This window comes from Impatiens glandulifera, chromosome 3 (assembly GCF_907164915.1).
Source record: "Impatiens glandulifera chromosome 3, dImpGla2.1, whole genome shotgun sequence".
In the NCBI taxonomy this organism is placed as follows: Eukaryota; Viridiplantae; Streptophyta; class Magnoliopsida; order Ericales; family Balsaminaceae; genus Impatiens; species Impatiens glandulifera.
The window spans coordinates 6966603-6992264 of NC_061864.1; the positions used below are offsets into that span (position 1 = coordinate 6966603).

Below are 25662 nucleotides of genomic sequence, written 5' to 3' on the forward strand. Positions count from 1 at the left end.
ATCGGTTTTGAGCAGTAAGACAGGGTGTGGAAGAGTAGCTCCGAAGAGGGACAGACCGATTTCGTTCTACATTTGACGCTCGAACGTGCTGTAAATCCAACTTAGGTTTTCGATGCAGCCTGGGCAATCCTCTAATTAACATTATCAAGGTTGGAATTTTCAGAAACTATCTTCCATGAAATTGTAATGTTATTTATATCGCATATTAGTAATTCTGTATGTTTTCTGCTGCAGTTATAATGGGTAGAAGAAAACAGCCCAGGCCTCATCATTCTGTTGGAACTTTAAGTCGAGAGGCTGCCGGTTTAGTTTCAAAAGACCAAACTGAGGATATTATCACGTCAAGTGATGAACTTGGTGGTACTATTGACAAGCTCTTATACGTGGAGGTTGATAGAACTACTTGGGACTCGTGCGAACATTTGGATATCTCCGAGGTTCTTTTGTCAAATTTGAGTTTTTCTCCAGGAATTTCAAACTTCAGCTATGATGGAAGCTTTTATCAAGATTCAAAGCATTCTTTAAGGTTTAGGTTGAGTAACCTACCACAGTTTTCTAACTGTACGAAGTTAGGACGCTGGCCTCTCTTGTCTGCTAGTGATATTAGGTTGGAGTTGATGGAGAATAGCATAGTTGATGATACAGAGACAGTTTTGGAGATTTTCTCTGGGAATCTTGATGGACCTGATGAGGGCATTTCAAGTCTTGTTCATCTAGTCAATATGAAGTTTTTTACTTTGAGACCAGTTTTGGGATGTGAGGTGTCGGATGGCATGCAATCAATTAGATTGAGAGTAGAAATACTAAAGAGTGCTTTTGAGGTTTGTGGTTCACTTCTAGATAATACAAGGGAACTTTGGAAAAGGAGTATGATGAATGTCATGGCTTGGTTGCGTCCTGAAGTTATGACTTCAGAGGCTAGATATGGATCATCATTATCAATAGACACGGGAAATGATTTACATGGGAAGACAGTGAACAATTTAACTATCCCAGGGAAACCAACCGGGTTTGATGCTGCTGGGTTTTATGAAGCCATCAAGCCGTCGAAGTAAGTTTTGTCTTCTAACAAAATCTTATCCTCGTTGAAGCAGCTGGAAATGTTTGGTTTATAGTTATTTATTTGAATTTGGTCAATATTGATTTAGGGATGATCCACAATTGGAAGATGAATTACTTGACTTGATTCCAGAGCTCAGACCATATCAACGTCGAGCGGTTCTCTGGATGGTTCAGCGAGAGAAAGGAGCTTCTGGATATGTGAGTGAAAGTTCAAGAAGTCAGATCTTGTCTCCTTTATGCATGCCAGTGAATTTGATAGACACATGTTCAACAATTTTTTATAATCCCTTTAGGTATGAATTTTTTTTATCGAAGATTTGGTCATTTTTCAAGTGTCTTAAACCCGAAAAAAGCCAAAAGGTAAATGGCAGTAGATTTACATCATACATGTCTTGGTCCTCCATTTACAGTAGTAATTCTTTTTCCCATTGTGTGTATAGAAAAAGCCACAAGTGCTTATTTTAATATTTCTGCTCTTTAGAGAATGTTCTCAAGCAAGTTTGTACGATTTGATTTATTACATGTATACTTAGCACATATGCCATTTGGTAATAAAAATCTCATTAATTACTGAATTTTGAGAGGTTCTCACTACACCTACCTGCATGTTTTACTTGAATTGTACATCTCTTAATATAAAATTATCTCCCCCTCTCTTGTACCATGTTCCCAGCTTATATTATGACATAGAAAGGAATATGTGCACGAACTTGTTAAGAATTACCTGCATTTCTTTTCCCCTACCCCCTTTCTTGTATCTTTACCATGATTTGTCGTTGATCCAGTCTTGGTTATGAGATGGAAACTATAAATTCTTAGCAAGAAGTAGAACAACCTTGTCTGTAATCCTGTCAATCTTGATGGTCTAAACCTTGTTTGACGTGTGCAATTAGATGACCAGCATACTGCAAATTTTCTCCTGATCTCACCTTTATAGTAGTTTATTTGATCATTTGGTGTTTTTGAATGATCTCAAGTGCACTAAATTTTTCTGTCCTCATTATTGAGTAATGAATTGGGTCCCTGTCTACTATTTCCAGCGGAAGTGTTTCATTGCATCAGGAATATGATGTATCACATGTCTTTGGTGGTATCCTTGCGGGTAAGTCTAAATACAACTTGCATTGGATGTGTCTTGTGATTAAGCGCCATATCTTCTTTAGTTGGATATGCCAATCTGTTTCTGCACATTTTTAGTGCTTCAAATGTTTGGTTTTTGAAATCTGTTGCTATTGTGACAATTGCATGTGGTCGGTGATGTAAAGTTGAAAGAGGTTGTGGGAGATTTTCCCATGATTGACTTTATTGTAAGCAGTAGTAGCATACAATTTAATTTGTCTAAAGATATAACATGGTTTTTAGTCAAATTGTTTTTCAAAGTCTAAGTTACATTAAAATGCTAAACATGCATATTCCCTCCATCCCATTTTATAGAAGCCTTTAGTATTTGGGGTGAGTTTTAAGGAAGGAAGGTGTATAATTTCTTTTTGAATAAAATATCCTTGAAAAGGGCAAGACTATTGGTAGGAATCGGAGTTGTGATGTCCCACATTAAGAAATCACTAGAAGAAGAAAGATATAAATTTCGGATCTGTCCCAACCTTTACGACAAACCTTTAATAAACTGTTTTATTTAAAAGGAATATATTTAAATGCTAATGAGAGGAGATATTGTTCCCCACGAATAAAATGAGTTTGGTATTAGACATTTCTATGAAAAATGTTATCGTTGTGCATACCTGTTTTCAATTGACATGAATTATTGACTGCACTAATAGATGAGATGGGCCTGGGGAAGACAGTTGAGCTGATTGCTTGCATCTTTGCACATCGAAAAACAACATCTGAGACAGACAACCTGTTGGTTACTAAGAAACCAGTTGCATCATACCAGAGAATAAACCTCAAAAGGCTGAAGAGAGAGCGGGTTGAGTGCATTTGTGGGGCTGTGAGTGAAAATTCTCGATACAAAGGGCTGTGGGTGCAATGCGATATCTGTGATGCTTGGCAACATGCGGATTGTGTGGACTACTCAAGTAAGGAAACTTTGTCAAAGCATAGAGAAGTCTCCAGTGGACAAAAATATAAGGAAAAAAGTGCTGGGAGCAAAAGAAAGCGCGCAAGAAAGAAAAATGAGCCAGAAATTGCATTGACAGATGGGGAACACATATGTCAGATGTGCTCAGAGCTGATTCAAGCTACTGAGGATCCAGTGACCACGGGAGCTACTCTTATAGTATGTCCAGCTCCTATATTGTCTCAGTGGTATGCTGAAATAATTCGGTAAGGTACTGATTTGATTTCTTTATATAGGTTCTTTTGGTCTTGTTATAATATGTTATTGTTTTCTGTTTCATCATTTGACAAATCATCTCTAAAAAAATGGATATGTTCATGAAGGTTTAGCTTAATAAAGACTTTTGACATAGCCTTTTGTGTATTGGATTAGACATGAATTTTTTTCCCTGAGTGCTAACAATCATAGTTTTCTAGAACCATTCTGTTACGAGAGACAATCTCAGGTTAGGGTTTACTCTACAATCAATGACTAAGATGGAACCGCAAAGAGAAGTAACAATCAAAGGCTACTCTGAAGGGATCAAGGAAAGGCTAGGATTAAAAGAAGATTCAACTGATGGGAAGCAACCACATAAGAAGGATAATTAATAATTAGATAGGTTTTATAGCAGCACATATCCACTTAGTTAGGATTCATAATATCTTTAAGAGTCATATATATATAGGTAATAGCATAGGGTTTACGGCATTCATTGATTCGTAAAGAGTCTATTCCCTTCTTAATTCTGCTGGCCTCCCCTCTCTCTCTCTCAACCTAACAATCAACTCCAATCACATTCTTAGAAATTGTAAATGACATCTAGTATAATTGTTTCATATGAAAAATGAGAAAGTATTGAGTAGGATTTGATGTTGCTCTCAACTTTCTTTTAGTTATTTATTCACTTATATGACTTGCCCAAAAATTTCTATATTTGGCGTATTTGCTCAGGAAATTATATTTGTTATATGATTTAAAACCAAACCTATACTCTTCACTTGTTTCTGTTTGTCAAGTTGAATCTTCAGAGTTCATGAAATCTTCCATAGTAAAGAGTTCTTATTGTTAGCTTTTATGTATGTGTTAGACAGTGTAATTGAACTATGCTTTTATTGAGAATAATAATGATTTTATGATGCAACATGCATGGAGCGCACATAAAGAGACAGAAGACAAGAAAAAAAAGGATAGACAAGTTTTTGGAATAAACAATCCCAAGCTCAGTAAATGATGAGAGATAAACATCATACAATTACCTCTAGTTTTGGATGATTAGAAAAAACTACCATTTCTCTCAAAATACTGTTTTGATGAGAAGGAGGATATGTTTATAATAATTCAACTTTCACCATCTCACGATTCTCAGTATGAATGGTCCACTTACCAACCAATCATGACAGTTATTGAGCTCCAGGAACTTGATTTGCCGCAAGTTGGATTAAGTCAGGCAAAGTGTTATTTTGAAGAAATGGTCCATTTTCCAATCAAAACTGACTCCTTACATACAAAAGCTCTTCGAGTTATGGTGCCTCTATGATTACTAATTATCAATCATGAAGTTATATAAATACTTATAATAGAATTTGTAAAAGTTTAAAAGGTTTTGCACCAAGCTGATTCACTAAAGCAGGCATTCCAGACAATCCCATTAAGCTTGACAATTCTGATCATAATCTTACAAAAAAGGCATGTTCCTTACTAAATAAAAGACACGTTCCTTGCTTCTTTGTTGTTCAATGCACAAAACAAATTATTAGCTATGGTGGAAACTTGGTACTTCTGTAGGTCTTTATTTTGATTGCTAAGACTTAATGGTTTGAGGTGTTTTCGCTTTGAGTTTAAGTAGGGGGCCATGACTGTGGGGTGTCAAGCTAGTTCTCCTTCATTAAAAAAAAATGGTTTGAGGTGTTTTGTTTGAAAGTATCACTGTTTAAGTGAATCTTGAAATGCTCTGGTTATTAAGTTTGAAATGATAATTTAAGAATGCCTATAAGTTTAAGGGTGGCTAAATGTGCTACATTTCCTCTGGATATTTCATGCATCATATGTGTGACATGAGATTATTATTTTATTCTTCAACTAGTTGTCTTGACTTTCCTTTCTCCTCTAGTCATACAAGGCCAGGTTCACTGAAGACCTGTATTTATGAAGGTGTCAGGAGTGCGTCCCTTCAAAATGTATATGCTGTGGACATGAGTGCTTTACTCAATGCTGATGTTGTTTTAACTACTTATGATGTACTTAAAGAGGACCTATCACATGACTCAGACAGACATGATGGGGACCGCCGCAACATGAGATTCCAGAAAAGGTATATTTACTACTGCAGGCTTAAGATAAATTTGTGTTCCTTCTCCAAACAATAGTTTCACGTCTCACTTTAGCTTTACTTAATGAAGTAATTCAACATTCTGTTTCTTAACTTATTTTTTCATGATTTTATAGTTAATCATGTGAGCCATTTCTATGTGATTTCTTTAGTCTTGTGATATGATATGCATCTTCACCTGAGTGGAAGCTTATACTTTGAACATGCAATGAGGGTTCATACAAGGTTTTAGGCTGCAAACACGAGATAGGATATTTCACCCCACAAAATTGAACTCACTACTAAATCTAGGATACTTCCATATGTGTAACGTGTACAAAGTTAAGATGTGTAGGGACTTTTAGCCTTTCCTGCAAGGAAATATTTGTTAACTAGATCTAGAATCAATGTCAATGGTATATGTAAGAATCAACATCACTTATCAAGTAATATTCAAAATCCTGCTATTTGTTATCTTATGTAAATTTCCATCTACTCTTGAGAATATCCTGCAAAATACAATCTTGTGAAAGTGAAGTTTATAGATGCCCTTTGTGAAAAGGATGAAGTGATAGGTATGATGCAATAGGCCTAAGCAGGACACGATTCAAGGAGTAACTTGAAGGATTCAAAACCAGCTTGATATTTTTTTTCATTTTAGAATCAAAGACGATGTTCGTTACTAGTCTAGAGTAGCAACCGAAATCCATATGTGCCATGATAGTAGCATTTGTTTCGACACAAATCCAAATGATCCATGGAGTTCATATTTCATAATTTATGGAACTCTTTAGGAGCATTATGGTCTCTGATTGCTCCGTTTTTGGCAGATATCCTGTTAGTCCAACTCCCCTAACTAGAATATTTTGGTGGAGGGTTTGTTTGGACGAGGCTCAAATGGTGGAAAGCAGTGTTGCTGCTGCAACAGAAATGGCTATGCGTCTCCATTGTAAGTTCTCTTGGTGTATCACTGGGACTCCCATACAACGCAAACTTGATGACTTATATGGGCTTTTGCGGTTCCTCAAAGCTAGTCCATATGATGTCCTTCGATGGTGGGTTGATGTTATACGAGATCCATATGAGGTGAGTACTTGTTTTGTGTTTCCAGGATAACCTTCAATATGTATAAATTGATGTTACATAACTTGCCCAAGAAAGACATGAGTTTCTTGTGTCTTATTTATATGTTTGTTATGTGTGCTTGTGTGCCATATGTAGATAAGTCATACAAATACAATATGCACATCTGCTGAAATTAGAGTGTATAATTCTGATAATTTTATTCCAAAGGGTAGTGCCCTTTAAATCCACAACTTACACAATGATTCTTGGGTAAATCTTCTACCCTGCAATAATGGATATTTAGGATAATTATCTCTTAACTTTTTTTTTTGAGAACGCTGGGTTCCGCTGCTCCTATGGAGTGCGACTAATCCCCGTGGGTTAAGCACATAGCCCGCAAACACACTTAACCATTTAACCAGGTGCAGAACTTGCCGCCTGACGGGCTCGAACCCAGGACCTCATGGAGGCCTGTGGGATATTCACCTCTTGTTGCTGCTAGGCTAGAAGAGGGGATGGTTGTCTCTTAACTTAGAGATAACTATTAATAAGATAATTGTCCTATTTACATTCCAATATTAGGTCAAACCTAATAATGCGGTAGCCGATAGCAAATATGTTTATGCTTATTGTATGTCTTTTCTATTCCTTTTTGCTTATGGTTGGTAGGGATATCATGTGATTATTTGTTACTTCATGATTACACTAGTAAGTGGATTTATTCCTAACTTTCTTCTTGAAAGGCAAGTTCATGATTCATCTTGAGAATTCCTTTGATCTCTTCTCTTTTATTTTGTTTGCTACTCTTACATGATGTGCTAGATTCTTTAGTTCTGGATCCACAGTGCTATATGAAGCCGTCACTGAAGTTTTTCCATTACCTAGAGTCATGTTGTTTGATCACCATACTGTAGTTGTACTTTCTTGCTTCTTTTTGTTGTGTACATGGTATGGAAATTAAAAAATTAATATGATCTTTAAGGATAAAAGTCATCACTGTGAATATAAGTGAGATAATTTGGTTGTGAAAATAACCGAACTTCTAAAGAGACCAGAAGCCCAAACAATTGAACTGTTGAAGATGTACCTGAAATGGAAGATGCTAAAATGCATGTCCTTGCCTCAGGAAGTTGGCTTGAAGATTCTTGTTGAATTATACCAGATGCTACACCGTTTTGTCAAGTTTCAAATACATTTGTCAAATTCTAGTCGTTTGTTTTCAGAAAGCTGGTTGTATGAGATTGTTTTGCTGATCTATCTAATATCTTAGCTTTTTAAACTTACAATGGAAACAGTAACAATTTCAATTAGAGGTGCATACAAAATATATCTTTGCTGTTATATTTCCTTCCATATCCCGTCATAATATCTTATATTTTAGGTTTATATATTCAATGTTAATTGATATTAGATTTCCTTTCTAGTTGAAAACTGTAGAAAACCAAAGACTACTTATATTATTGTGAATATGCTAATTTAATACCTCTAGGTAATAAAATCATAGTTAAATCCAATGACATGTCCTTATTCTTAATCATATCAGTATATTATACTACGTGATATTATTATAATCTCATAATATAATATCACATCTTATATTCCAAAACTCTCCATCAAATCCAAGTTAGTAAGCTTTATGACCGACTTGGATTTGCAATATATTTTTTTAAAAGGTCAACTTTTATTGAAAATAAAATGCTTGAACATTACAAAGAAGAAGGGTGAAGGGATGGGGAAAAAATAAAAATCAGAAATCAAAAGGATATCTTAGATGCCAATAAGATCAAAGAATTAAATAATTAATTAAACTCTAATTTTCAATTCTCTTTCCAGTTTTCTTTTTTTAAAAGCAACCAAAGCTAAGAAAGCACACAAAAAAAATTCAAAGCTAGGAAACTCTAATATATCTTTGCGGTTATATTACCTTCCATCTATTTTTTTGGATCTGCAATATAGTTTTAAGACTTTAACAATATATGTAGAAATTTAGATAGGCACACAAAAAATCTAGTTAGGAAACACTTATTAAGGAACCACACAAAATCCTTATTAAGAAAGCACATAAAAGACTAATTAGGAAATAGTCAGATAAATAATCTAATTAGCCTACACTGATATTTTCCATAGTAGTAGCAGAGTGACTTTGTCTCCAGCCCTTAGGCCTCGTATCATATAGAAGATAAACAACAAAAATATTACTTTTGATACAACCTAGTAGTTAATTTGCATTTTTCCTATTCGTGGAGTTTTTGCCATGATTATTGTGTAATTTGTGTGTTTACCTGTACCTGTATCATGAGGATGAAACTCCTGAATTATGCTGCAATTTTAAATGAATTTTCCATAAATAAAAGAGAGCATGAAACTCCCCCTTTTTCTTGTTTAGTGATTTTGGGTGATGACATGCACAACATAGAACAACACTATTCACATCTTTCTTGCTGTGTCTTGTCTTACCACATCTCCATCCTGACAGGAATAGGTGATGTATGTAAACTTACTGTGACAATATTTAACTTTTGTCTTTTCATTTATAGCTAATCCTTTATCTTGAATGTGGTTGCTAATAATAGTCTGGCCACCTTTGGTGTTCTAAACTTCAGTTCTGCCAAAATTGGTCCATTTTTGCATTAGATTTCCTTCCACACCATATTATGAAAGGTCTTTCAAGTGTCCACTTACTTTGAAGGTTTTTATTCATATTTTTCCCTGTAATTCACAATCCTAGACCTTGCTTTGCAGAAAGGTGATACTGGGGCTATGGCTTTCACACACAAACTTTTTAAGCAAATAATGTGGCGTTCTTCAAAACTTCATGTTGCAGACGAGTTACAGATTCCTCCCCAGGAGGAATGTCTCACTTGGATCACTCTCTCACCAATTGAGGAGCACTTCTATCAAAGGCAGCATGAAACTTGTTTGACCTATGCTTGTGAAGTAATTCGAAACCTCAAAGATGATATTCTCAAACAAGAAGTCACAGGTTACATTTTCTTGCAAAATTCTCCATTTACCAGAAACTGATTTGAAATCATTAAGAAAGTACAACCGTTCTTTTAGGTTCATCTCCTAATGATGCATCAAATCCTCTTATCACCCATGTTGAGGCTGAGAAATTATTGAATTCACTATTGAAGCTTCGACAAGCCTGTTGTCACCCTCAAGTTGGAGGTTCTGGTCTCCGTGCCTTACAAAAGTCTCCCATGACCATGGAGGAGATCCTATCAGTGAGTCTTCATTATTTGATCTGCATATTGCATTCTTATGCATCTTATCCCCCACATCCCCACCCAAAAGAAAGAAGACAGAGAGAGGATGCATCTCACATTGCAGGTTACACGAGGTGATAATATTTTTGTTTGTAGGTGCTTGTTGGCAAGACCAAGGTTGAAGGTGAGGAAGCTCTCAGGAAATCTGTTGTTGCGATGAATGCCCTGGCAGCTATATCTATAATCAAAGAAGATTTTGTCCAAGCAGCTTTGCTATACAAGGAATCACTAGGTCTTGCTGAGGAGCAATCTGAATCTTTTCGCTTGGACCCTTTGTTGGAAATTCACATTCGCCATAACCTTGCCGAGATTTTGCCACTAATTTCAGGATACTCAAAAGAGTTGGATGTAAATGGACAGTTGCCTAAAAAGTGCTCAAAAATACTGAATGAAAGTATGATAAGCAAGTTAGATAAATTAGCTGGAGAAGATGCTTTGGGTTCGGCAGCTAATGCTAATACTTCAATTAATCCTGTTTCCGCTTTAGCAGATGGTGACAGAGATAAGGAAACTAAAGATAACCTCACAGCTTTCACCAGTGATGAATGTTTAATAATGACATGCGAGAATCTAAAACACAAGTTTTTATCTGTTTTCAACACAAAACTAACACTTGCTCAGCAAGAATTCAGAAAATCATACACTCAGGTATGCATTTCCTATGTTTGGTGGTAAATGTGAACATGGTTATCTGATATATACACACACACACATATATATATATATATATATATATATATATATATATATATATATATATATATATATATATATATATATATATGTGTGTGTGTGTGTGTGTGTGTATATATATGTTATTCATTCTTCATGTTACATAATTTAGTAATCTGGATATTCTCTATATATCCAAATTAATTTATACTTTTCACTTTGGAGATCCTGATTGATTTTAATGTATTGTCTTTTATACTAATTTATCTAATATTCATTCATCATTTTACAGAAATCATAATGCAAGTGAAACTACTACTATAAATCTTTGACTAACAGCTAAAAATTCATTATTCACATAAGAGAATTACATACTGATAAAAATTCATTATTGACATCACATTTCCTAACTATTGTTCCATTCCTTTAGATTACAGTTTCTACAGGAGTAACAAGGAATTTTGGCCTGTAAATAATAATAGCAACAGCTTACATAATAATCTTGTTTGTCTTTTAATTTTGGTTGTCATCATACAAACTGTATACAACTTTTTATTTTCAAATACAGTAGCCAAACATATGATTCAGGAAAGCATAACTCACTAATACTTTTATTTCTCATTAGCACTATGATATTATGGGTCTAGACTCTAGCAGATGTCTTTCAAATGAAGTAGTATTGACTGTATCATGCAATGTTTTATTTCCCTGTATCAATGTTCTATTCATTTTTTTTTTCTTCATGTAGGTTTCTGATGCATTTAATGATAGAAAGAACATTGATATGGTTTGGTGGTTGGAAGCCCTTGATCATATTGAGCTCAATAAAGATCTCGAGAGTGAACTGATAAGGAAGATAGGGGAAGCTGTCTCTAGTTCGCTAAACACTTCTAGAACATCAAAGATTGCATCTTGGTATGTTTTCTTACCTTCTGATTCCACTTTGAAGTTTGTAGGTTTCATGTGTATCTATTATTCTCCATGTTGGCTTCAACTCCTTTGGTCTAGAGAAAACTAGTTTTTTCCTGGCCTCCTTTCTTATGATTCATTCCTGTTGTATTTTGATTAATGACTTGATTTGTCATGGTTTGTTATTTCCACGGCAGATGCGACTTTCACGTTTATCGTGGATCAATGGAAAAGTCTCACTTAAAAAAATATGAATTTAGTGTTCTATGATTTTTTCTTCAGAATCTCCCACTCTTATCCTTGCTATACTGGAAATCTATACAAGGCAGACATGTTTAGCATGAAGTTGTCCTCTTCTCTTAATGGGGAAAGAACTCTCTTAAAAGAGTAAAAGATCCCCTTATTGGATCCTAGTTCCTGCAGTTATTTAACTATCCTTATTCACCTCCTGGAAAAGAAGGTAATGAAGGAAAATAATAGGATGAAAGATTTTAGAGGACAATGGAGCTAGATAATATCGAGGGAAGTACAAGGTGCAAACATTCTGTAGCACCTTATGCTGGATGGCTGGCCTAGGTGCAGCATGTGAGTACTTCATATTAGCCATACAGTAGGATTGTAGGCAGGGAAGGACCTTTTTTTCTTCCATTTATCTCTTTGTTAATGACAACAGATATTTTCTGATGTTATATGGATAACTCAATGGTAGGAACAAGCAATAATTGTATATTTATCTCTTTGTTAATATGTGAGTACTTCATATTAGCCATACAGTAGGATTATAGGCAGGGAAGGACCTTTTTTTTCTTCCATTTATCTCTTTGTTAATGACAACAGATATTTTCTGATGTTATATGGATAACTCAATGGTAGGAACAAGCAGTATTTGTATACGAATATTGCACAGGTTGCTGATCATGTAGATCCCTTTTTTTGTAAGAAGATATTATGTGCTGAATATGAGACTAACAAGGAGAACTGTTTTGTTACCATTGAGCAGTATTGTATGCAAAGAAAGTCCATGGGAAATTGATATGGAGGATTGTGCCTAATTTTCAGCATTGTTAATTTAATTAGACATTTGACATTGTTTGCTTTCTAGGCAATTGATACTTCTTTGTATTCTTACCTATAAAATCCACATTACTTTAAACCACACAGTTGGTTATTACTATTCTTCTAATTTACACTGTCCTTAATCCAGCTTTCGTAGCATAACTGCACTGAAGTATTACATCCAGACTGGATTAGATTCACTAGAGGCCTCCCGTAAAACTCTACTTGATAGACTTTTGGAAATTGACAATACTTTGAGCAATCCAAAAAGGGAGGATGTTGAACGTGTTCGATATTGTCCAGTCTGCCAACCTAATGGAGATGGGTGCTTGTGTGTCCACTGTGAACTGGATGAGTTGTTTCAGGTTTATATTCAAGTAGCATTTTTGTTTGAGTTTACAATATATAATGGCAGAATATGGAAATCTTAAATCCTCTTTTTTCCCTATAGGTGTACGAGGCCCGACTCTTTCGACTTAAAAATATGCATAATGGAGGGGCCATTACATCTGCTGAAGAGGCAGTGGGTTTGCAGAAAAAGAAATCTGCACTTAACCGTTTCTACTGGAATTTGTCGAGGACTGACAAAAGCACACCCAATGTCTTAGAAGAGGATACAATTGGCAAGAGGGATGTTGGAGAAAAAGTTCTTGTAAGTCAAATTATATGTTCTGCTTCTTACATTGTTATCGAGGGGATTACATTTTATGTCTTGTCTATGGTTAATTTATATTATGAGATGAAGTGGTTCCATTTTTGTCTATAATGGTTTGATTTTTACCTCGTCCCATACCATCTTTATATATTTGCAGTCATGATGCGTTGCAACTATTTCTTTCTTACTATTTTGCTTCATGCAAAGTTTATGTAAAACTGAATAGGGAAGACGGAAAAAATTAATTCCTTTTATTGTTTGTATTATTCTACATGGATATAATCTTCTTGACAGCTGTCCCTTCCTCATCCATGGATGAATATTCTGTTATTGGTGGTTGTTAATATGTTCATATCAACCAAGAGCATTCTGGAGTTATTTAATTGTGATCAACAGAAAGGAGACAAGACCACAAGATATTTAATTGTTATTTAATTCTGGAGTTATATAATCTAACTTATTTTTGGTGAATAATTGCAGGTTTTAAAATCTTCTTCTGAAGTTGAAATTGCTATTGGGATAATAAGAAGTATCGCTAGGACTTTCTTAGATGGAAAACATATGGAAGTAGCCACAAAGCAGCTACTTCTTCTTGAGGTATAGCCAAAGAAGATAGAAACTTCTTAGTTATACCTTACTCTGATACTTGTCCCCAGGTGTATGATATTTATAATGCCCCCTTCGTTCTATATGAGGGGTTCTGTTATACATTTGACATTTGCTTCCTTCCAGTAGAAATGGTTGTTAGTCTATTATCTTTATCTTATGTAATTCAACCGACAAAAAAATCTCTTTGCTCATTTGAATTATGAGCTCATGCCAGTTTTCTTCTTTCCTTTTTCTTTTTCTTTTCTTCCCACGCCAGTTTTCTTCAAAGGTTTGTCTAGAAATGTATTTGGATTGTGATTAAATAATCTAAATCAAAAAAAATATTGTGTTTAAATAATCTGTTTCTTTTACTACTGCAAGGGCATGAGGAAGGAATATGCAACAGCAAGGTCCCTCGCCATTGCTCAAGCCCAAGTTCTCCGTGCTCACGATGAAATAGCTATGGCAATTTCCCGATTGCGCCTAAGGACAAATGACGATGACAATTCCATTGATGCCTTGAGTTCTGAAGAACTGGTTGCAGCCAGTGTTGAATATTCTGGTGAGAAATTCCTTGCAGTGGCATCAATATCAAGGATAAAAGGTCAACTTCGCTATTTGGAGGTATGTAAGGAAGGCCGTTTGGAAAAAAAATATCTAGTCTGTTTCATCTCGTGTCCACATTTTGAGCAAAAACTTGAAGGTGGGGAGAACATGATGTTTCGTTCTGCTTTTGCCTACTTGGTCATTTTCATGTAGGGTTTGGTGCAATCTCAACAAAAGCATGTAAATACTTCATGTAATCCATCAGAAGATACAGCTAGTTCGTTGACTTCAACAATAGAAACTGACAACAAATGTGCTGCAAAAGATGATCAAGATACATGCCCTATTTGCCAAGACAAGCTCAGTAGTAGAAAGATGGTTTTCCAGTGTGGGCATGTGACTTGCTGTAGATGTGAGTCTCATCTTCTGCACTTCCCAATAAGCATTCTTTTTCTTTCCTTTAAGTTATGTTATTATCTTTGGCCTTGAATTGAAGAAATACTGGATATGATGATAAATTATATTTGTCAAAATATCTATTTTTAGTAAACAGTTATAAGCTTCTTTAATAAGGGCATGTATAGGTCTACCACATGTATTTTCAAGTCCTTCCAGTGCCTAGACAACCCTGATTGAGGTCTATTACATAGATTCAAGCAGTCAAAATCAGGATTGAAGATGATCTTCTATAGGCAACTTATTTACATTTATGTTTTTGTATTTTTTCTTCTTCTTTATCTGGGTATTGTTTATTATGTTATCATTTATGTTGTACTCACTTCCCTCCTTTTGTGATGGTCACAATGTCTTTTTTTGTAATAAATTTCCCTCATTTTGGAAAAATAAAATAAACACTGCTAGTGTATAAATTTATCTGATCCAATTATATACATTTTTGGTTTGGTTTGTAGTTGATTAAACAGGTTTAACTTACACAACTTCTATGAATTTTGAACCACAGTATCCCATGCACTTATTATTTTTATCCAGAGCTCTCTTAAGGACATAGTGATATTATGAAAACTATACGTATACAATATAAAATCTAGGTTTGACAGTACCTTAGTAACTGCCGATAAGATGTGCCGATAAGATGAGAGATTAGAGGAGTAGAGAATGAGAATAATTGCAGATCTGCAATTGATAGGAAGAAGAGATTGAATTAGAAGAAGAGATTAGACAAGATGTAGAATGGGAATAGGAAGAGTTAATCAGGATTACCTGAAGAGTCAATTCATCAGTCGTAGTAGTTTCTATTCCAGTTCCGCAAGTATTTAAGGCAGAATCATTCACCTCTTTACATGACTCTCTAACTGCCTTTGCCAGCTGGCCTTGCTGTTACTGCTCATTATAACTAATGCAGTTACTCAACTCTTAGAAGACCTTTCATATGCTGTGTAACAGCTTATTCCAAACTAAAACCTGCTGTGTGAATACAGCTTATTAACAACGAAATTACCGAAATTACCGAACTTGCCGACTTCGTTAACAATCCGTCGACTTATTAAGGGTTAGAAAACCTAACCCTAAAATCCTCTCGTAACATTAGCCTCCCCATCAACACTTGTTCGCCCACGAACAAGTTGATTGAAAGAAGCTGTGTCTCCCACCGTCAACACAAATTGAGGATATTTTGTCATCAACCATGACTCTTCCTCCCAGCTAGCATCATCATCTGAAGCGTTAGACCACCTGATCAGGAATTGTCCCGTACTGACTCCATCCTTCCAAACAATTCTCTCATCTAGAATTGCCACTGGTTCCACAAGGCTGTCCTCTTGTAGGATAGGAATATGAGGATTGGCTACTGCATTTCCCACCTTTTTCTTTAGCTGAGAAATGTGAATAACATTGTGCATTTTTGCTGTGGACGGAATGTCAATCTTGTAAGCTACCTTTCCCACCCTTTCCATTATTTGAAAGGGTCCATAGAACTTAGGGCTGAGTTTGTGCATTTTTCCTCTCACCGAAGATTGTCTGTATGGTTGTAGCTTAACAAACACCCAATCCCCCACTTGGTAAACACAGTCGACCCTTCTCTTGTCTGATTGCTGCTTCATCCGATGTTGTGCCCGTTGGAGATGAAACTTCAAAAGTTTCAATGCCTCTTCCCTTGCCGACAAACTGCGGTCCACTGCCTCAATCCTTGAGTCCCCTGCTAAGTATGGATGATGAACTGGTGGAGGTTGACCATACACAATTTCATATGGTGACGATAACGCTGCCGAGTGAAAGTTTGTATTGTACCACCATTCAGCTAAAGGAAGCCACCTTACCCATGACTTAGGTTTTTGACCTGCCATACAACGCAAATAAGTTTCCAGGCTTCGATTAACCACTTCCGTCTGCCCATCGGTTTGTGGGTGATATGCTGATGACATGGCCTGCTCAATACCTTGCAATTTACACAATTCCTTCCAAAAAGTACTCACAAAGATTTTATCCCTGTCACTTACAATGGTCAACGGCATTCCATGTAATCGAAATATATTATCCATGAACACTTGAGCAATATCACTAGCAGAAAATGGATGTTTCAACCCAACAAAATGAGCCATCTTGGAGAGTCTGTCCACCACTACAAAAATAACAGAATACCCATTGGCTTTAGGCAGACCTTCAATGAAATCCATGGAAATATCACTCCAAATTGATGTAGGAATAGCCAAAGGTTGCAACAACCCTTTATACCCTTGATTCTCCCATTTCTGTTGCTGACAAATAACACAGTTTCTCACAAATTCTCTAACATCTCGTTCCATTCACCTCCAAAAATACGCTTGACGTAGTTTCTGATATGTGACCATTACTCCTGAATGCCCGCCCACTGCTGAATTATGCATTGTTGAAATAACATAAGTTCTCAGATCTCTATCACAACCCACCACCAAACGCCCTTCTTTACGCAGCTGACCTTTGATGAAGGAAAACCCTTTTACCCCTGACGGATCTGTCTCTAATGTTGAAATGATCTTCTTTAAGTTCAAATCTTGACTCCACGATTTCTCAATTTTTTTCAATAAAACTGATGAAAATTCTGATATTGCTGAGCAAAATCCCTCTTCTGAAATTCTCGATAATGCATCTGCTGCCACATTTTCTTTGCCCTTCTTATATTGTACTGAAAAATCGAATCCCACCAATTTGTATAACCACTTCTCCTGACTCGGGTGTTTAATTTTCTGCTCCAATAGATGTTTAAGCGATTCGTGATCCGTTTTAATCACGAATGGTTTAAACTGTAAGTAACTCCTCCATTTCTTAATCGCATGTAACACTGCCAACATTTCTCGTTCATATGTTGATGAGGCTTGAAGTCTTGGCCCTAACCCTTTGCTGATGAATGCAATAGGATGTCCTTGTTGTAATAAAACGGCCCCCACCCCTGTTTTACTTGCATCCGTCTCAATAACGAATTCTTCTTCGAAATTTGGCAACTTGAGCACCGGTGGTCTCATCATTAACCCTTTCAGCTCGTTAAAGGCCTTTGTTGCTGCCTCGTTCCACTCAAATTTTCCTTTTTTTAACAGCACTGTCAAGGGAACCACAATGGATCCATAATTTTTTATAAACCTTCGATAATAACCTGTGAGTCCCAAAAAACCCCTCAATTGTTTCAGATTACTCGGTTGTGGCCACGATTCAATTGCTGCGATTTTAGACATGTCCACAACCACCCCTTCTTGTGAAATCACATGGCCCAAATAGTCAATCTCCCGGCAAGCAAAAGCACATTTTGAATACTTCAAAACTAACCGTTGTTGTCTTAACAACTCAAAAACCAGCCTCAAATGCTTCACATGTTCATTCAAATTCCGGCTGTATATTAAAATGTCATCAAAGAAGACCAAAACAAACTTCCTTAGGTGAGGTTTTAAAACTTCATTCATCATCCTTTGAAATGTCGAAGGGGCATTGGTTAATCCAAATGGCATTACTACAAATTCATAATGCCCCTCATGAGTTTTAAAAGCAGTTTTACAAATATCACCTTCATGCATCCTCACTTGATGATAACCCGAACGCAAATCCAGTTTTGAAAAAATACAGCTACCATGTAATTCATCCATCAACTCCTCAATTAAAGGAATTGGAAATTTATCTTTAATGGTTACCTCATTTAATCGTCGATAATCAATGCACAATCTCCAGCTTTGATCCTTCTTCTTGACAAGTACCACCGGGGAAGAAAACGGGCTATAACTTTTTCTAATCACCCCTGCCTCTAACATTTCATTGATCATGCATTCCATTTCGTCTTTTTGAAGAGTAGGATATCTATAAGGTCTCAAGCTGACAGTCTGCGCTCCCTCTTTCAAACAAATTCGGTGATCATAGCTTCTATTAGGAGGTAAACCGGTTGGCTCTTGGAACAAATCGTTAAACTCATAAAGAAGATCCCTTATCTGATTCTCTATATCCGTCTCGGGTAATGAAGCCAGGAATGAAAACAATTCTGTATTATTATCTTCTTGATGTTTGATACTCAACATAGCCACCTTTGCTCCCTTTCTGATTGTAGTTCTCAAGGTTCGGCCTTCTAACATTTCCACTTCCTTGGTAGTATGACCGTGTAAATTCACCATTCTTCCTGATTGTTGAAAGGACATTACCAATCCATTAAAATCCCAATTTAGATTACCCAAGGTTGACAGCCATTCGATCCCCAAAATGATATCATATTTTGGTATGGACATCAGTCTTGCATTAACAACAAAATCCTCACCCTGGGAAGACCATTTCAGACCCCTGCATTCACTGCTTGTTATTAACTGATGCCCGTTCGCCACTGTTACAGTTAACGGTCTTGTAGGAGATGTGACAAACTCAGTACCTCGAATTGCCCTGGGATTCACAAAATTATGTGTGCTGCCTGAATCCACCAACACATATACAGTGTTCTTACCCACATTGCCTTTGATCTTCATTGTCTCAAATGTGGTAGCTCCTTCGAGGCTCACTGCCAATGCCTCTACTGTTATTTCTTCTGTTTCTGTTCCGTCAATATCATCCACTTGACTTTCAGCTTCCATCACTTCAATACTCATAACTACAGGCCCAGACTTACATCTATGCCCATATTCCCACCTTTCTTCACAATAGAAACATTGATTCTTCTTTCTTCGTTCATCCAAAGTTTTCTGGTCGATATTAAACCTTCGAGAACTCTGATTAGTGACTGCTGGTTTCGACACTGCTCCCTCATTAACAGCAGTAATAGAAGTACTCGTACCTGATCGATTATAGCCTCCCAAGTAGTTGCTTCTGCTGCCAAATGCAAGTTGCTTAGGATTGGGCAGTAGAGGACTCCCTTTATTTGCTAGATAGCCCCGGCGTACCAATGAATCACACACTGCCTCTTGCAATTTAATATTTGTTCTCTCTTGCAGTTTAGCCATTCCCATAGCCTCCGATAATGATCCCGGTTTTTGAATTCTGATTGGATTTGCAATCTCCTCCTTCAATCCGTTTAAATAACCTTTAATCGAGTACTCTTCCGTAAGGTGTAGTAACTTGTAGATGACGTCCAAGTAATTCTTACCAAATTCCTTAACCGAAGCTGACTGTTTAAGATCTTTCCATTCGTCTAACGGATCATCAAATTCACTCGGACCAAACTCTTTTAGTACCAGCGCCTTTAACTCCTGCCAAGTCATAGCTCTTCCCGGTAACCTGTGTTGTAGATGAGAACTGAACCAACATCGGGCTCTTCCTTTTAAGTGTGCACAAGCATATTCTAATTTTGATTCTTCCAATGTGTGATCCACCTGAAAGAACATTTCCACTTCATATATCCAGTCATCTACCTCCTCGCCATTAAATTTCGGGAAATCCATTTTTGATAGTCTCGTCGGTGGTTGATACATATAATCACGTGGTTCTCTATCTTCAGGATGTTCACCTCGATATCTTCTTTCTTCACCACGTCTGCGATCAGGTTGGCGTCCACCTCCGTATTCACCTCCACCTTCACCTCTCGGATCTGGATTATTGCTACTGGATGCTGGAGTTAGCCGTATAAGTGCATCGTTCATTGAAGTCATCATTGCCTCCATCCGATCGAAACGATTTTCTTGCGCTTGTAAGCGGTCTTCCTGTGCCTGGCTACGGCTACGTATCTCATTCAGTTCTCCTTCCATTCGCGTTTCCACCATAATGCCAAGAAAGTTGCTCTGATACCAATGATATTATGAAAACTATACGTATACAATATAAAATCTAGGTTTGACAGTACCTTAGTAACTGCCGATAAGATGTGCCGATAAGATGAGAGATTAGAGGAGTAGAGAATGAGAATAATTGCAGATCTGCAATTGATAGGAAGAAGAGATTGAATTAGAAGAAGAGATTAGACAAGATGTAGAATGGGAATAGGAAGAGTTAAGTATTTAAGGCAGAATCATTCACCTCTTTACATGACTCTCTAACTGCCTTTGCCAGCTGGCCTTGCTGTTACTGCTCATTATAACTAATGCAGTTACTCAACTCTTAGAAGACCTTTCATATGCTGTGTAACAGCTTATTCCAAACTAAAACCTGCTGTGTGAATACAGCTTATTAACAACGAAATTACCGAAATTACCGAACTTGCCGACTTCGTTAACAATCCGTCGACTTATTAAGGGTTAGAAAACCTAACCCTAAAATCCTCTCGTAACACATAGCACTTTGGGTGATGGTATTTCTGGGGATAGATTTTGTGTCTTGAAGGTGTCAACTACTTGCTATTATTATGTAGAAAGCAATACAGGTGTAGTCTTTACTCTTTACCTTGTTGGATCTTTATGTGATGTTCTTGCAGGTTTATTTGCTATGACTGAGAAGAGACTAGCTCATCCTGGAAAGTTTGAAGATAGGTGGATCATGTGTCCAACATGCCGACAACGCACTGATTACGGGAATATTGCTTATGCTGATGATGATGGGAAAAATGAGCCAAGTAGTTCTTCCATTCAAGACCGTGAAGACTCTGAAGCATCTATTACTGTCCAAGGTTCATATAGTACAAAGGTATTAATTAGCCGGAATTTATGTGCTATTGTTATTCATTATTATTATTTTTTTTAAAAGGTCAACTTTTATTACAAAGAGCGCAAAATGCGTTCAAAATTATTTTTTGTATTGTTATTCATTATAGTTGAAAAATTATTTTGGAAATAGTAGACCATTGTTACAGTTTGATCAACTTTTGTTTTCCTTTTCTTCTTTGTTTGTTTTTTTGGAATGGAAGTAGCCTATTTGTGGTCTAAATTCTTCCTATGTAAATAAAAAAATAAAAAATCTTTACCTTCTACAGAAATATAAAAAGAACAAAATAGCATACCATAGAACACCTGATGTGAATGTATCCAATTTATGCAGTGATACTTTGTTTAATGATAGGGGCAGGATATTGCATCCTTGTAACTGATGACAAATTTACTCCACATTTTTCTTTTCAATGCATGGAATGCTTGAACTTTAACTATTCAATTTGATCTCCTAGGAGGTTGACCGTAGCACTCTGAAATTGCATTATTATGTTTTTTTTTTGAAAAATGCATTATTATGTTGTGAATGCTTGACTTAATTATTGTACTAGAAATGTGAACTAACTTGATATTGCCATTTTTATTATTTGTTGCTTTTGGGGTTTATCTTCTTAAGATTGAAGCAGTTACAAGGAGAATCTTGTGGATCCATGCTAAACATGCAGAAGAAAAGGTTCTTGTTTTCTCCAGCTGGAATGACGTTCTTGATGTATTGGAGCATGCATTTTCCGCCAATAGTATAAGCTATATCAGGATGAAAGGAGGCAGGTAAATGTTAACCTATATCTATTCTTTCCATTCTGTGACATAAATATATGGATGTTACTTGTTTTGACTATTTGCACATTTGGAATTTTTTATTTTGAATTTATCATGTTAACTAGAGTACATTAATGTTGTTTATTGTCATTATAATTTGACTTTGCACTTACCTATTAAAGACGCAATAGATGGATGAAATTCCAAGATAGTTTTATGTATTGACAAAAACCCCATATTCGCACCTTTATTCCCCAATTAGAATTTTTTGCACCATTTCAGTATGGGATCAATATGAGGGAATATAAAGGCCGAAAATGACACGTGGTCGGAAATTTCGAGCAAATTAGAATATAATAATTATGTTTATTTAATTAGATAATTTTATTATAATTTATGAGTAGAAACATTCAACTCTAAATTTCTAGTTTTATCACACACCCTAAGTGTTCTTTACTGCCCTCACAGGAAAGCTGATGCAGCTATTAGCAACTTTAGAGGGCAGAGAGTCATTGCCAAGGGAAGAAGCAATACCCATGAGAAAAAAATACAGACTAATAGTTTTGAAGTTCTACTATTACTAATACAACATGGAGCCAATGGTCTCAATCTCTTGGAAGCTCAACATGTTATTCTTGCAGAACCGCTGCTCAATCCAGCGGCGGAGGCACAAGCTATCAGCCGCGTGCATCGAATTGGACAGCATAAAAAGACCCTCGTCCATCGCTTCATTGTAAGTAGCATTACATCTCAACTATTTCCTTATTTCGTATAATAAATACATCAGAATAACGAACCTAGTAGAACTATGATCCATCCCTGGTCACCATTTGGAAACACTTGTTGTTTTTGTATCTGGATTTGTTTCCAGATACAAAAACATTTGGAAACTAAATTTTGTTAGACATTCAATTTTTTTTTTATCCATATGGGTCACTATCTGTTTGAATAGGTTTTGTTGTTTCCAAAACATAAAATGACACTTTTCAGTATAGAGAAACATTAGAAAATAGGATCAATGATTTTTCTTCAACTCCGCCCATGTATGTATCTACTGTGTAAAGACACTATTTCATTTGCTTCTCCAATAACCGTAGGTAAAGAACACAGTTGAAGAGAGCATATACAAATTAAACAGTAGCAGGAGCAGAAGTTCCTTCATTAGTGGAAACACGAAAAACCAGGACCAGCCTATTCTGACCCTTAAGGATGTGGAGTCTCTATTTGCGGTTGTGCCTAGTGTTGGTCCAGAAATGGAGGAAAAAGCAACGAGAGGCTTGAGTCATCTTCCACCTTCTGTAGCTGCAGCATTAGCTGCTGAAAAGAGACTAATGGACCAATCTAAAAATAACCAGTTTGACCAAAATGAATCCTTTTAAAATGATGTATTCTTATGATGACAGTCTATGAGAATGAGCTTTGGATAATCGCTGCGGATTGAAGATAGAGACACCATTGTCATTCTTCTGTATATACAACCCAGAACTGTATTTTTATACAGATTAATTTCCAAACCATTTTTTTATTTCTGGAATATGTTTCCCCTCTTGGCGTGTAGTAGAATAAATAGCATGTAACTCTAATAGTAGGTTGTGTAGGTTTTGTTAGTTAATTGATTAATCATGTGTTATCTTCTTTTTCTTTGTAGAAATACATAACCCATAAGTAGTTATAAAGTTAATTTTTTTTTTTTCAATTTTGACATATAACCCGTAAACATTTTCATAGAAAGCTCGTTAAAATTTTGTTATATATAATAATGCAGTTTGCCGCGTTTTATCTTCTCTTCCTATCGGATATTGTGACAGTGCCGCAGTTTCCACCTGCTTAGTGTCATGCTTCCATATACCTTTGCTCACACTAGTTAGTTCAATTCACCTCCAATTGTGGTCTGTGATTGGACTCGATAGTCCTCGTCGCCCTATTCCCTCCACAAATCGTGTCTCATTTATCATTGATAGGTTCTTTAATGGGCATTCCACCATCTATTTAGTATGCATCATGACATTAGTAGAAAATGCACGAATGTAAGTATATAGCTTCTTAGGATAATAATCTTATTATATATAGACTTGCTTATTTGGTTTCTTTGAAAAATTACAAACTTATCTTATCATGATTATGGTGTGCTCATTGACATTATTTCATTGAAAATTTGTGGTTTAAATAAAATTGTTACATGTAAATAATAAGTTTTTTACTAGGGTATTACAATCAATCAAATCAATTGACTAGTGTAAAAAGTGATTGAAATCTTAAAGCCAACTTGCGCCAATGGTATGTGCAACTAGGCCACTTCTTCTCGACATCACATGATCTATCTATCTATCAGTACTGTTTGTGATATTGTGGGACCAAACCCAAATACCTACAATGAACCCTTTCATAATATAGGCGCCCTTGAACTTTGAATAAGAGTAATATAGTCCTTCTATTATTTTACAACAAAGGTTTTTCATCAACTTTTGTAACTGTGTGAATAGGTCTCGGAATAAATACAATTTTACTTCAGACGAACAAGTTTTCTCTTTTCGATTCTCTCGATTTCAAAACTAACTATATTTATCATGCGTTCCTTAAAAAGATTCAATCCCGATTTTATTAGAAAAAGATGTGAAAATCAAAATTTCATTAAAAATCTCGTTGTTTACTGTAAAGCTAGGAACAGTTTTGACATCTAACTAACGAATAAAAGAATTTCATCACCCTATTAGAATAATCATATTTCATTTTTAATTGCGAACTTGCCTCCTTCATTTTTTAGTAGGTACATCAACAATGTCATTTAACTTCTTCTAGATTAAATAGATAGAAAAGATCTATAAAAACAATATCACATACAACTAAAAACTAATTCGCTTCGTCATATGGCGAACGATTTGAATAAAAAAATACCAAGTTTTCGAAAAAAATATTAATATTTTTTTACACTCGTCTCTTAAAGGATTAATGTTATACGTGTTCATGAAGAATCTCGAAAAAGAAGATGTTTAAATAATAATAATAATAAATACAATTTTACTTGCATCTTTGTCGCCATGCCATGTCTGCTAGCTTCTTCCGCGATCCTCCTTACGTGGAAGCGTCAATCTCATCATTGAACATGGCCGGCATTCTTGCACCTTATTAGGTATTTTATTATGGAAAACTCACTTTATACTTTATACGTACGTTTGGCATACGCTCTTTTCCGTCAACTCTCTCACGTTTCGATTTCAGTTCAAATTTCATTTTCATCAACCTAAACCTAAACCAAAGCATGTAAACTCGATTCCCGGATCCAAAAACTTCCATTCAAACTGTCATCGTCCTCCTCCGGCATCCAACTTTAGGTCGGCCAGGTTAATGCAGGTATACTATACATGCAAAAAAAGAATTATTGTTGATTTACTCTTGCAAAAAATCAATGCTGTAGTTTGATTTATTTACTCTTGTAAATTCTGCAATTCAGTATGTCCTTGTTTCTGCCTCTCCAAGTTTAGAAGAGCTATCTGTTGCTGCAAAAGAATAGTTGACTGACTATTTATTCTACACCACATAAAATTCATGATTACTCTTGCCACCAGATAAATTTTATAATTGTCTGCTTAAGTGTTTTCATTATAAACCAACATATACTGTATCTGGTTATTTTGAAACTTTCTTTTTTGATTGCTCTGTTTTCATCCAATATACCTTCTGAT

At 35.9% G+C, this 25662-nt stretch overlaps 1 protein-coding gene across 2 annotated transcripts; it reads left to right on the forward strand.

Annotated features, from left to right (window-relative positions):
* LOC124931930 (E3 ubiquitin-protein ligase SHPRH) lies at nt 1-23673 on the forward strand. Of its 2 annotated transcripts, none has more exons than XM_047472513.1 (20): nt 1-149; nt 235-1051; nt 1149-1355; nt 2103-2164; nt 2841-3345; nt 5232-5432; nt 6260-6515; nt 9237-9477; nt 9555-9721; nt 9860-10411; nt 11184-11350; nt 12549-12765; nt 12852-13052; nt 13536-13652; nt 14025-14267; nt 14403-14601; nt 20992-21200; nt 21837-21988; nt 22448-22712; nt 23077-23673. In XM_047472513.1, exons 2-20 carry the CDS (start codon nt 240-242, stop codon nt 23356-23358), a joined length of 5055 nt encoding a protein of 1684 aa, XP_047328469.1. In that variant the 5' UTR covers nt 1-149; nt 235-239; the 3' UTR covers nt 23359-23673. The 2 variants fall into 2 exon arrangements, with proteins under 2 accessions (XP_047328469.1, XP_047328470.1); XM_047472514.1 differs by having other exon boundaries at nt 6305-6515.
* Nucleotides 23674-25662: the final 1989 nt, after the last annotated feature.